Below are 13,432 nucleotides of genomic sequence, written 5' to 3'. Positions count from 1 at the left end.
TTAGAAGTCTGAAAAGGGATACCAAAATATGAAGGCACTGAAAGATTCTGCTTTTCTTCCCCCAGATTCCTTTCTTCCTTTAACAAACAATGACATCATAATTGTGGTATGGATGGTGCCCTTTCTATGCAAAAACGGGCAAATCACATTTCCTGTAGCCAGGTTAAAAACAAACAAAAAACGAATAGTGTGAGCTGGCCACAAACTAAAAGGGAAATGCTACCGAGACCTTTAGGTGTTGACTTGGGGATTTGGTCTAGGAATGAGAAGAAACAAGCAGATTCTAAGAAGACAGATGAGTCCTACAGCTCAACCTGGGGAAGGGTGAGAGTATGGGAATAGACAGAGCAAGGTGCTTTTGGAACAGAAGCTGAGAAAACAGGCCTCACCCTCCAGCCAGAGGAGGGAATTGTGACGAACAGGGGAGCAGGGCCAGTGTCATAGGGAATCATAAGAGCTAGCACCCATCAAGCACCAATACATGCCGGGGACCCTTTTGCTGCCTTATATGACCTAACTTATTTTCTCCTCACCATAGCCCCATGATGTAAGTGCCATTATTTTCCCATTGCAAAGATGAGCATACTAAGGTCCAGCAAAGTTTAATAACTAGCCCAGTGTCCCAGAGCTAGCAAGTAACAGAGCCAGGCAGTCTAGTTCCAGCTCTCATGCTCGGGTTAACCCGTGTGTGCACACCTAGAAGTTTAGATCCAGGAGTCCAAGTACGTGAACAATTATTGTTTGAGCACCTACCATGTGCCAGGCATTGGTTTAGCCACTGAAGACATAAATAAGACAGATAAGGAGGCTCCTGTAAGGAGGTGATATTCCAGTGGGAGAGACAGGCGACAAAGAAGTAAACAAAGATCATTTCAACAGGGATACAGGTCATGGAAACAGAACAAGAGAATGGGTAGGAGACGTGCATGCGCAAGGAAGGCAATGTTGGAGAGAACGGTCAGGAAAGGCCTCTCCGAGGACATGGTATTTGAGTGGAGGCCAGAAGGATGAGAAGGGATCGGCCGCTTGAAGCCTGAGGAGAGAGCTTGCCAATAAGAGGCAACAGCCAGTGCAAAGGCCCTGAGGCAGGGAAAAGCATATGTTCAAAGAACAGAAACACGTGCAATGTGAGGAACATGAGGAGAGGGTTGGAGATGAAGCTGGAGTAGGCGGGATAAGATTGCAGGTACCTGAAACTGCAGCCATCACACATCCCTGGCTGGGTGAGCCTCCTGAACGATGGTTGCATCAACCATTTTGATGACTGACATCTAAATCCCATTTCTGGCTGGGTGCCACCCACGCACTTTGTAATCCCAGCACTTTGGGAGGCCGAAGCAGGTGGATCACCTGAGGTCGAATTCAAGACCAGCCTGGCCAACATGGTGAAATGCTGTCTCTACTAAAAATACAAAAATTAGCCAGGTATGGTGGCGCACGCTTGTAGTCCCAGCTACTCGGGAGGCTAAGGCAGGAGAACCACTTGAACCCAGGAGGCAGAGGTTGCAGTGAGCCAAGATCGTGCCACTGCACTTCAGCCTAGGCAACAGAACAAGACTTCATCTCAAAATAAATAAATAAAATACAATCCCATTTCTCAGGTTGCCTCTTATGCTTGGACAGCACAAAAATCCTTCATTAGCGTCAAAGGGAGAAAAAAATGATAAGATTCCAATCTCCTTTTTTTTTTTTTTTTTTTTTGAGACAGGGTTTCACTCTGTCACCCAGGCTGGAGTGCAGTGACGCGATCACAGCTCACTGTGGCCTCAACCTTCTGGGCTCAAGCGATCATCCTGACTCAGCCTCTGGAGTAGGTAGGATGACACCCAGCTAATTTATTGATTTTTTTGTAGAGATGAAGTCTTGCTGTGTTGCCCAGGCTGCTCTCGAACTCCTGAGCTCAAGCAATCCTTACGCCTCAATCTCCCAAAGTACTGGAATTACAGATGTGAACCACCACGCCTGGCCTCCTCCTCTTTGACAGCCATATGGCAAAGCTGGCCAAATCTTGATGGATTCTCTTTGCTGATTTCCCAATTCTGCCCAGCCCTGAAAGAATAAGACTCTAGAATGAGGAAATCTGAGTTTGAATATTGGCTTGGCCACTCACCAACTCTGGGCGTGTTACTTAACCTCAATTTCCTCATCTGAGATACAAGAGAAAAGTAGGGTGGTACCAAGAATTAGCCAGGGTAATGCCTAGAGCCTGGCACCTGGCAAGAGCTTGGTAAGGGTTAGTGATTGTTGCAGCTGTTGTGTTGATTCAAATAAAGGCGTTGGCCCCAATGCACAGCCAGCATAGGGATTAACAGGAATTTGTCACTGGAACTCCACCTCATCCTTCCAAGTTTTGTCACTGGACCTTTTATCATGCAGATTAGCCAATTCACACTGACATTACATTTGGACATTTCTAGTAACAATAACAAAAATAACCATAGCTAACATAGAACCCTATCTATTGTATGCTAGGCTCTATGCTAACTGATTACAGATTACTTAATTTTTTGTTTTTATTTTTTTTATGAGACACTCTGTTGCCCAGGCTGGAGTACAATGGCATGATCATAGTTCACTGCAGCCTCGAACTCCTGGCATTAAGGGATCTGCGTGCTTCAGCCTCTGGAGTAGCTGGAACCACAGACGTGCAACACCACGCCTGGTTTACGGATTACTTAATTTTTTGTTTTTTGAGATGGAGTCTTGCTCTGTTGCCCAGGCTGGAGTACAATTGCGTAATCTCGGCTCACTACAACCTCCGCCTCCAGGGTTCAAGTGATTCTCCTGCCTCAGCCTCCCAAGTAGCTGGGATTGCAGGCATGCGCCACCACGCCTGGCTACTTTTGTATTTTTAGTAGAGATGGGGTTTCCCCTTGTTGGTCAGGCTGGTCTCAAACTCCTGACCTCAGGTGATCCACCCGCCTCGGCCTCCCAAAGTGCTGGGATTACAGGCGTGAGCCACTGTGCCCAGCCCGGATTACTTAATTTAACCCTCACAACATCCTGTGAGGTAGAGGTGCTATCATTGTCCCCACTTACAGAAGAGGAAAGCAAAACTCCAAGGGATGATGCAGCTTGCCTGGGGTCACAAATAGGAAGTGGCAGAGCTGGGATGTGAGCTCAAACTGTCTGGCTCCTGCCCTCTTAAGCATGACATTTAGTCTTCAATGCGACAGATACTGACTGACCACCTACTACATTACAGACTGCGTTAGGAGCGGAGGAAAAAGAGATATGTAGGCCAGGCACAGTGGCTCATGCTTGTAATCCCAGCACTTTGGGAGGCCAAGGCAGGTGGATCACTTGAGGTCAGGAGTTCAAGACCAGCCTGGCCAACATGGCGAAACTCCGTCTCTACTAAAAATACAAAAATCAGCCGGGCATGGTGGCAGGTGCCTGTAATTCCAGCTACTCGGGAGGCTGAGGCAGGAGAATCACTTGAACCCAGAGGCAGAGGTTGCAGTGAGCCAAGATTGCACCACTGCACTCCAGCCTGGGCAACAGAGTGAAACTGTCTCAAAAAAAAAAAAAAAGAGACAGAGAGAGAGAGAATGAGATATGTAATACGGCTAATTGCACCAGACTGAATAGTGTTCCTGTCAATTTCATATCAATCTAGAACCTGTGACGTGACCTTATTTGGAAATAGAGTCTTTGCAGATGTCATCAAGTTAAGATGAGGTCATACTGGAGTAGGGTGGGCCTTCAATCCAATGACTGGTATTTTTATTAGAGGAGGGGAGTCTGCACACTGGCATGGACGAACACCTTGTAACAACCGAGGCGGAGATCGGAGTCTAAAAGCTCAGAATGCGAAGAATTCCAGCAGGCACCAGAATCCAGGAGGGAGGCAAGGAATGGATTCTCTGTCAGAGCCTTTAGTCGTAACCTTGATTTTGGACTTCTGGCTCTCTGAACTGTGAAAGGACAAAGTAATGTTTTTTTGTTTTTGTTTTTGTTTTTTTTGAGATGGAGTCTCGCTCTGTCACCCAGGCTGGAGTGTAGTGGCGCAATCTCGGCTCACTGCAATCTCCGCCTCCCGGGTTCACGCCATTTTCCTGCCTCAGCCTCCTGAGTAGCTGGGACTACAAGCACCTGCCACCATGCCCGGCTAATTTTTTGTATTTTTAGTAGTGACAGGTTTCACCATGTTAGTCAGGATGGTCTCAATCTCCTGACCTCGTGATCCACCCGCCTCGGCCTCCCAAAGTGCTGGGATTACAGGTGTAAGCCACTGCGCCCGGCCAGGACAAAGTAACGTTTTAAGCTGTCCAGTTTGGAGTAATTTGTTCCAGCAGTCCTAGAAAATTCACGCACGAATAAAAAGGAGCCAATAGAACCGGGCATGGTGGCTTGAGCGTGCAGTCCCAGCTAGTAACTCCAGACCCTGTTGGGCAATAACAGTTTGTGTCTGAAAGTCATGGTTCCCCACTGGCCATGAGTAGGCAGTGGGAGAAACCAGCGATGAATCAGTTCATGGCCTCACAGGAAGCCCGGCTTTCCTGTCAACAAAGAAGAATGAAAAGCCGTGGACCTCAGGCCAGAGGGCTATCCACCTGGCCACTGTCACAAGGCTCAGATGGAAAGAAACACTTTCATAAGGGGGTGGGGAGAAGGAGAGCCCAACGAACCACATTTGGCATCTGACCCCTGAGTCGCCCTTTCTGCTCAAGATGAGTGTGACAGTAGAGACAGCACACGAGAAAAAAAAAATGTGTAGGCCTCGCAAATCTCAGCTTAAATAATGGGACTAATATTTCCCCACTAACCCGCTAGACACTGAAAGCAGAAGTTCCTAAGCATTTGGCAACCCAGGCCCTTTTAAGAATCTGGTAAATGCTCATGAGTGGATGAACTCATGAAAAATATTCCTACATGCAAAATTTGGGGTGACATTCCAGGGCATCTTGAGCTCCTAGAGCCCATTTATTGATGAACAAATATTTATTAATTGTCCACTACATACCAGGCACTGTGCTACATGCTAGGAATATAAGCAGGAAAGAATAGATGAGGCATTTTTCTTCCTGAAGTCCAGAGCTAGGAGGGAGGTGTGTAAGTTTTCTGTGGCTGCCGTAACAAATTACCACAAGCTGTGTGGCTTAAAACAACAGTACAGGCCAGGCGTGGTGACTCAGATCCGTAATCGCAGCAGTTTGGGAGGCCGAGGCGAGTGGATCACTTGAGGTCAGGGGTTCGAGACTAGCCTGGCCAACATGGTGAAACCCCATCTCTACAAAAATACAAAAATTAGCCAGGCATGGCGGCAGATGCCTGTAATGCCAGCTACTCGGGGGGCTGAGGCTGGAGAATCGCTTGAACCTGGGAGGTGGAGGTTGCAGTGAGCCAAGATTGCACTACTGCACTCCAACCTGGGTGACAGAGCAAGACTCCGTCTAAAAAAAAAAAAAAAAATACAGTACAGGAGGCTAAAAGTCTGAAATTAAGATGTCGGCCGGACTGGTACCTTCTGGAGGCTCTGAGGGAGAATCTGGTCCATGCCTCTCTCCTGGTTCCGGTGGTTGCCAGCGGTCCTTGGTGTTCCTGGCTTGTAGAGGCATGGCTCCAATCTCTGCCTCCATCTTCACGTCACCGTCTCTCTCTGTGTGTCTCTGTGTCTTCTCCTGTTCTTATAAGGAAACGTCACTGGATTTAGGACCCACCCTAAATCGATTCTGAAATTATCGAGAGCCTTAACCAGTAACATTTGCAAAGACCCTATTTCCAAATAAGGTCACATTCTGAGGTTCTGGATGGACATGAATTTAGGGAGGATGCTATTCAACCCAACGTAGTGGTCAGATGATTGAACAGCCACCACGGAAAGCATCAAGGACCATCACAGAACACCCAAGGCATCCACGAAAGCTTTCCTGAGGCCCTCATGTACAACCGAGACCTAAGTAGTAAGTAGAAACTAATTAAACAGAGGAAGTGGAGAGTGCACCAGGATGAACCCATCACACAGATGATGGGAGGGCTCACCCAAAGAACACTGCAAGAGAGAAGAGCGGAGAAGAAACCAGTTTGGGGTTGTGTTGGTTTTGTTTGTTTTGAGACAGAGTCTCGCTCTGTTGCCCAGGCTGGAGTGCAGCAATGCAATCTCAGCTCACTGCAACCTCCACCTCCCAGGTTCAAGCGATTCTCCCGTGCGCTACCACATCTGGTTAATTTTTGTATTTTCAGTAGAGATGGGGTTTCACCATGTTGGCCAGACTGGTCCTGAACTCCTGTCCTCAAGTGATGTGCCCACCTTGGCCTCCCAAAGTGCTGCGATTACAGGCGTGAGCCACCGCACCCAGCCAAACACCAGTTTGTTAGCTGTGGTATGGGGATTGGGTTTTATCCTTAGGGCTAAAAAATGTCTTTGAAGGACTGGAAGCAGAAGAGTGTTTCTACAAAGTTCACCTTGATGGAGGTGAGGAAGAACTGGAGTGGGTGAGACCAGATGCAGAAACCGCCACCCACCAAGGGCGTGTATCTCAGGAAAAGCATCAAGCTCTAGGATGCAAGTGGCCAAAACTCTGTGGAGATGCCCTATGCGTCATCCTAAGCAGTGAGCTGAAATGACTCCCCTCCGAATCACATGGAGGAGTTTCGCCCAGTGCAGACAGGATCCGAGCTGGACAATCAGACCAACGTTAGCCCAAGAAGAAAATCCTGAAGTCTGAAAGCTCTAACGCTGGTTCTCCATCTAAGTAGGAAAAGGAGCTGGGCGTTCTAACAAAAATCTGCAATAGCTGTTTTCTAAACACTTTGACTCATCAGATGCATAGGCTCCTCTTTTGTGGTCCCTTAGAGTTCAGTATGCCTTAATCGTAAGCCGTGCCTTTCATAAATAAGTGACTCATGTCTCTCACACCTCACAGACTCTCTTTTGCTCTTCAAAGGCCATCTCCTCCCTTGAAACCCCAGGTTGGGTTCCACACCCTCGCCTCTGTTCTCCAAAAACTCTGGATGTTGGGGCTGGGTGCAGTGGCTCACAATTGTAATCCCAGCATTTTGGGAGGCCGAGGTGGGCGGATCACCTGAGGTTGGGAGTTTGAGACCAGACTAACCAACATGGAGAAACCCCATCTCTGGGGTTTCTCCCCAGGTGGCACGCACCTGTAATCCCAGCTACTTGGGAGGCTGAGGCAGGAGAATTGCTTGAACCCGGGAGATGGAGGTTGCGGTGAGCCAAGATCATGCCACTGCACTCCAGCCTGGGCAAAAAGAGCGAAACTCTGTCTCAAAAAAACAAACAAACAAACAAAAACCTCTGGATGTGGGCTCAGAAGCTATTTGCTTATAATTCTTATTTCCCTTTCTTTATTTACTTTTTTTTTTTTTTTTTGAGACAGAGTCTCGCTCTTATTGCCCAGGATGGAGTCAGTGGTGCGATCTCAGCTCACTGCAACCTCCGCCTCCCAAGTTCAAGTGATTCTTCTGCCTCAGCCTCCCGAGTAGCTGGGGTCACAGGTGCCTGCCACCGCGCCTGGCTAATTTTTGTATTTTTAGTAGAGAGAGGGTTTCGGCATGTTGGCTAGGCTAGTCTCAAACTCTTGACCTCAGGTGATCCACCTGCCTCAGCCTCCCAAAGTGCTACAGGCGTGAGCCACCGCGCCCAGCCTATTTACTTATTTTTTAAGAGACAGAGTCTTGCTCTGTGACCCACACTGGAGTGCAGTGGCACAATCATAGCTCACTGCAACCTTGAACTCCTGGGCTCCAGTGATCCTCCCACTTCAGCCTCCCGAGTAGCTGGGACCACAGGAGTGTGCCATCACCGCTGGCTAATTTGCTTTTATTTTTTTGTAGAAGTGGGATCTTGCCAGGTTGCCCAAGCTGGTCCCAAAATCATGGGCTCAGGTGAACCTCCCGCCTGAGTCTCCCAAAGCATTGGGATTACAGCCATAAGCCATTGCACCCAGCCCCTTACTTTCCTTTTAACCTGTCTCCTCCACCAGACAATGAATAACTTGAGAACAAAAATGTTTTATCTTGTTCACCTCTGTATTCCTAGCTCCTAACACATAATGAATGTTACTAGATGGATGGATGCGTGCTAGATGGCTGGATTTCTTCACGATGCTATGCTGGGTTCAAACCAAATTAATTAATAAGTTAATTAAATCAGCATGGGTCCACCAATGACTCTTTAAGTGCTTTGCACGGCCCCTTCCCCTCTCAAGAACGGGAGTAAGACATCCAAAGACAGGCTGGCCTGGCATCTCAAGACTCACCTCATTCCCTCCGAAGCCATCTTATCAAGGTTGGCAGTGTCCTTTGTTTCTGCCCAGTTTGCTCCCAGGTCACCCCATCCCATGTCATCAGCCAAAATAATCACAAAGTTTGGCTTCTGGCCTCTGGTTTTCCCACTGATGCAAAAATCCACGAGAGGATAAAGAAATCCTGAGAAACTCACTCCCGCCAACAAAACCTTTAGAAAAAGCCAGCCCATGGTGGTTAAGGCAGGATTCTGATTGTCTGGAGTGATGGCAGCCACCACTAGAGACTTTTCTGAGAGCTTCCTTTCTGCTCACTTTCAAAGCAGGAAGTCTCTAGGGAGCAGGGGTGGAGTCTGCAAGAAGATGCTGGTGACAGCGGTGATGGCAGTGATAACGGCTAGAGGAATGTTGGGGGCTATAGAAATGAGGCCCCCATCTGGAATCCTAATTCAAAAGAATCAGGAAATTTGCAATCCCTAATTTGGCTTGATCTTCTATAGTCAGTGTTTCCTCACCGCAGCTCAGTAAAATGACTGGTCGTGTTCAATAATTAGACATCAATGTCAACAACTGCTCTTTGGCCACTAAGAAAATGACCCGTCTGTATTCAGGGCCTCAGAGCCACAGCACAGGCCTTACATCTGTTTGGCTGTTTGGGACTCCATCTGGTGACTACAGGATGAGTTCTTGCATCTGCAGAACACCTGGATGTTCTAGAAGCCGCAGTCAGCCCCAAATAAGTGAGTTCCAGATGGTTGAGGGCTTCATGTTTCTGTAAGGTTTCCTGAAAGAACAAAAATTGACAAGAAAACAGAGTTAAAACTGCCAGTGCAGCTGTGTTTTACTCAGTAGCTTAGGAAATAATCACTTTTCCATGCCAACAGATGTTTTTATTCAAATATTTAACTGGTTCATCAGTTTCTCCACCTGAAAAATAGTGATGATAATAATATTCGCAATGGACCTATAGTGACAGGGTTGGAAGTAACATTAGAGATGATCTCTGCCAACCCACTCACTGTATAGATGAGGATATTGAGGCCCAGTGTTATGGGTGGGACCAGAACCAGCCCCCAATGCTGCTAAATCCCACTGTGCCACTGAGAATTCCAGAAGGAGAGGTGAGACCCTTATTACCAAGACATGGTTATTTGTAACAGTCATGCTATAACCTAATGTTTCTACATTAAAAAAAAAAATTTTGGAGATAGGGTCTTGCTACGTTGCCTAGGCCAGTCTTGAACTCCTGGCTCAAGTGATCCTCTTGCCTCAACCTTCCACATAGCTGGGATTACAGGCATGTGCCACTATGCCCAGCTAAAATTCTATTTTTTTGAGGCTGAGTCTCACTCTATCACCCAGGCTGGAGTGCAATGGCACAATCACGGCTCACTGAAACCTCCGCCTCCCAGGTTCAAGAAATTCTCGCTGGGAGTGGTGGTTCACACCTGTAATCCCAGCACTTTGTGAGGCCGAGGCGGGCGGATCACCTGAGGTTGGGAGTTTGAGACCAGCCTGACCAACGTGGAGAAACCCCAGCTCCACTAAAAATACAAAATGAGCCGGGCATGGTGGCGAATGCCTGTAATCCCAGCTACTCAGGAGGCCGAGGCAAGAGAATCGCTTGAACCCAGGAGGCGGAGATTGTGGTGAGCCGAGATCACACCACTGTACTCCAGCCTGGGCAACAAGAACAAAACTCCATCTCAAAAAAAAAAGCAAAAAAAAAAAAGAAAAAAGAAATTCTCATGCCTCAGCCTCCTAGTAGCTGGGATTACAGGTGCCCACCAACACACCCCAGCTAATTTTTGTATTTTTGGTAGAAACAGGGTTTCACCATGTTGGCCAGGCTGGTCTCGAACTCCTGACCTCTCAAGTGATCTGCCCGCCTTGGCCTCCTTAAGTGCTGGGATTACAGGCGTGAGCCACCACACCGAGGCCCAGCCAAAATTCTTGACAGAAGTTAATCTGGGGAAAAAGGAAATGGTTTTAAAAAGTTAATAATAGAATCTAGGTAGAGGATATATGGGTGCTTACTATAGAACTCTTTTAATTTTGCTGTATGTTTGTAATTTTCATAATAAAATGTTAGAAAAATTTTCAAAAAAATTTTTTCATGGAAATGTGTCCCTTTGCATCCTAGCCACGTAATTTTAATAAGAAAATCTAAAGACATGTTCAACCAGTGGTGCATCTTACATGTGAAGGTACATATGAATCCGCTGTGGATTTTCTGTTGATTAAACCGCAGATTCAGTAGGTAAGGCTGGGCCTGGGATCTGTATTTCCTTTTTTTTTTTTTTTTTTTTTTTTTTTTTGAGATGGAGTCTCACTCTGTCCCCCAGGTTGGAGAGCAGTGGCACGATCTTGGCTCACTGCAAGCTCCGCCTCCCGGGTTCACGCCATTCTCCTGCCTCAGCCTCCCGAGTAGCTGGGACTACAGGCGCCCACCACCACACCCGGCTAATTTTTTGTATTTTTAGTAGAGACGGGGTTTCACCATGTTAGCCAGGATGGTCTCGATCTCCTGACCTTGTGATCCGCCTGCCTTGGCCTCCCAAAGGGCTGGGATTACAGGCGTGAGCCACCACACTCGGCCGGGATCTGTATTTCTAACAAGCCCATGTGAGGCCTGTACTGCTCATCTTTGGATCACACTTTAAGCAGCAAAGGTGCTGGAAAACAAAAACATCATGAGTCTAATGCAAGAAGAAAAAGGAAACTGCTTAATCTAACTGATGACTCAACTTCAGCGGACAAACAAAGGCGACAAATCAGATTGAGTTTTGAAAGACAGGAATTGAAGGCTATACTTTAAGCTGCAGGCTGCAAATGGAGCCAAGGATAAAACTAGATTAGCTCTAATTCACTTAAAAGCCCTAAATTTGCAAGTTTATTTTATTTATGTATTTATTTATTTTTAAAGAGACAGATACCAGCTCACCGTAGTCTCAAACTCCTGGGTTCAAACGATCCTCCTGCCTCAGCCTCCCGGGTAGCTAGAACTACAAGTGTATGCCACCACGCCCAGCTAATTTTTTTATTTTTTGTACAAATTGGATCTCACTATATTGCCCAGGCCACTCTGGAACTCCTGGGCTCAAGTGATCCTCCCACCTCAACCTCTCAAAGTGCTGGGATTACATGCGTGAGCCACCATACCCAGCCAATTTGCAAGTTTAATAAGGAGGAACAGAGTTGAAATTGTGGACCAAATAAAAATTTCAGTTGGCTGGGCATGGTGGCTCATTCCTGTAATCCCAATACTTTGGGAGGCCAAGGCAGAAGGATTACTTGAGGCCAGGGGTTCAAGATCAGCCTGGCCAACAGAGCGAGACCTTATCTCTATTTTTTAATCTAAAATTAATGACAACAACAACAAAGCTTCAGTTGAATATCCAATGTATGGAGCAGATTAAAGGAGAACCACTGTGTAAAAAAGATAGGCCTGGGATTATGACAGATACTTTTTCCAGTTGTACATCCTTGCCAGCCAACCCAATTGATCAATCCACATGGACGGGGGTGGTTAGAGGTATGTAAATTTTGGAAGACCGGGATAAAAACCAAAAGAATGGGCAAATACGTACTTAATCAAACTAAAAGGAAATCCAAGTAAACAGTCATGTCATCTGGAGGCCAATGAATCAATTGTTCAGAAATGCAAATTCTTCTGTTTCCCAAAAGGAGATGTATTATCTCAAACTCAATTAGACTCAACTGGTATTTGTTGATCTTGAGACTCCAAAGACATCTCCCTTTTCAGGAGAAAGAGCCTCAGCACAAGGAGGGTGGTTAACAAACGCCTGTGGACCTGCTGCTTGATTCCGAGATCATTCTACTGGCTTCTGACCATGTGCAACAGACACAGGAGACTTTTTCTCTTAAAGCTTCTTAGCTTGGAACACTAGAGCGGCCTCATGCCTGGTCAATAATCCATTTCAGAATGGATCCAATGTATAAGACTTCAGGGAAAAAAAATTCAGTTAAGAAAGAAGCTAAAATTAAGGTGGGAATATAAATAAACAGATTGTGTTTCTTCAGTGTTCCATGATGAAACATTCCATTGAGGATTTTCAAAGGGAATCATTACTTAAAATGTTCGTAGAATGGAAATAAGTGAATCTAGCCAGCACACCATTGCATTACTCTTCATACCCACACCTCCAGGGAGACATTTAATCCTTTCCCCATTTTTGTTAACTAAATGGAAAAGGCAGACCAGACACTCAAAGAATGGATGCCCAGGTACAGACTTTGATCAAGATCTAAGCTCAAACGTTGAGCTCAAGTGCTATAAAGAAAATGGGGCTGGGCGCGGTGGCTCATGCCTGTAATCCCAGCACTTTGGGAGGCCGAGGCAGGCGGATCACCTGAGGTCAGGAGTTCAAGACCAGCCTGGCCAACATGGTGAAGCCCCATCCATACTAAAAATACAAAAAATTAGCCAGGCATAGTGGCATGCACCTGTAGTCCCAGCTACTCGGGAGGCTGAGGCAGGAGAATCGCTTGAACCTGGGAGGCGGGGGTTGCAGTGAGCTGAGATTGTGCCACTGTACTCCAGTCTGGGCGACAGAGTGAGACTCCATCTCAAAACAAAACAAAACAAAACAGAAATATAAGAAAAATGGTTCCATAGCCAGACTCAGTGGCTCATGCCTGTAATCCCAGCACTTTGGGAGGCAAGATGGGAGGACTGCTTGAGCCTGAGAGTCGGAGACCAGCCTGGGCAAGATGGCAAGACCCGATCTCTACAAAAAAATTAAAAAATTAGCCAGGCATGGTGGTGTATAGCTACAATTCCGGATACTCAGGAAACTGAGGCGGAAGGACCACTGGAGCCCAGGAGTTCACAGCTGTGGCGAGCTATGATGGTGCCCTTGTACTCCAGCCTGGGCGACAGGGCAAGATCCTGTCTCTGAAACAATACCTCCAAACATACAGCTATATAAGCCAAGCATTTGATTGCATCTAGCCCTTAGAACAAAAGAATAAAAGAAAATGGCCTTGCTTGCTACCCTCAGATGTTATCTGATGTTATTTTGCCAGCTTTTTCTTTCTCCATCACTCTCAGAAAGGAGAGTAGACCCAGGGAAGGAGCACTCCTGGCTATAAAGAAAGGCAGAGTCTTTGGCAAATACAGCGTTCACCCCTCCTTCCACTGGGGCAGAAGGTACTCGGCCATGTCAGTCAACAAATCCCACAACGAAGGCCCATCTGCT

The 13,432-nt window shown here is 46.8% G+C and overlaps 2 protein-coding genes across 6 annotated transcripts in view; both read right to left on the bottom strand.

Annotated features, from left to right (window-relative positions):
- Positions 1 to 13,432, bottom strand: part of LOC116483633 (keratin, type I cytoskeletal 17-like) — a 137,691-nt gene that overhangs the window by 1,395 nt on the left and 122,864 nt on the right. The window lies entirely within an intron of this gene.
- The window catches only part of ARSG (arylsulfatase G), a 186,525-nt gene that overhangs the window by 129,625 nt on the left and 43,468 nt on the right, over positions 1 to 13,432 (bottom strand). For all 5 annotated transcript variants that reach the window (XM_032177837.2, XM_032177839.1, XM_032177841.2 and 2 more), the window contains exon 2: positions 8,226 to 8,994. In XM_032177837.2, coding sequence (XP_032033728.1) covers positions 8,226 to 8,443 — 218 coding nt within the window. In that variant the 5' untranslated portion in view covers positions 8,444 to 8,994. The remainder of the gene's footprint in view (positions 1 to 8,225; positions 8,995 to 13,432) is intronic.

The sequence above is a fragment of the Hylobates moloch genome, unplaced genomic scaffold (genome assembly GCF_009828535.3).
Source record: "Hylobates moloch isolate HMO894 unplaced genomic scaffold, HMol_V3 SCAFFOLD_15, whole genome shotgun sequence".
Taxonomy (NCBI): domain Eukaryota; kingdom Metazoa; phylum Chordata; class Mammalia; order Primates; family Hylobatidae; genus Hylobates; species Hylobates moloch.
This window is presented reverse-complemented; position numbering and strand designations above follow the sequence as displayed.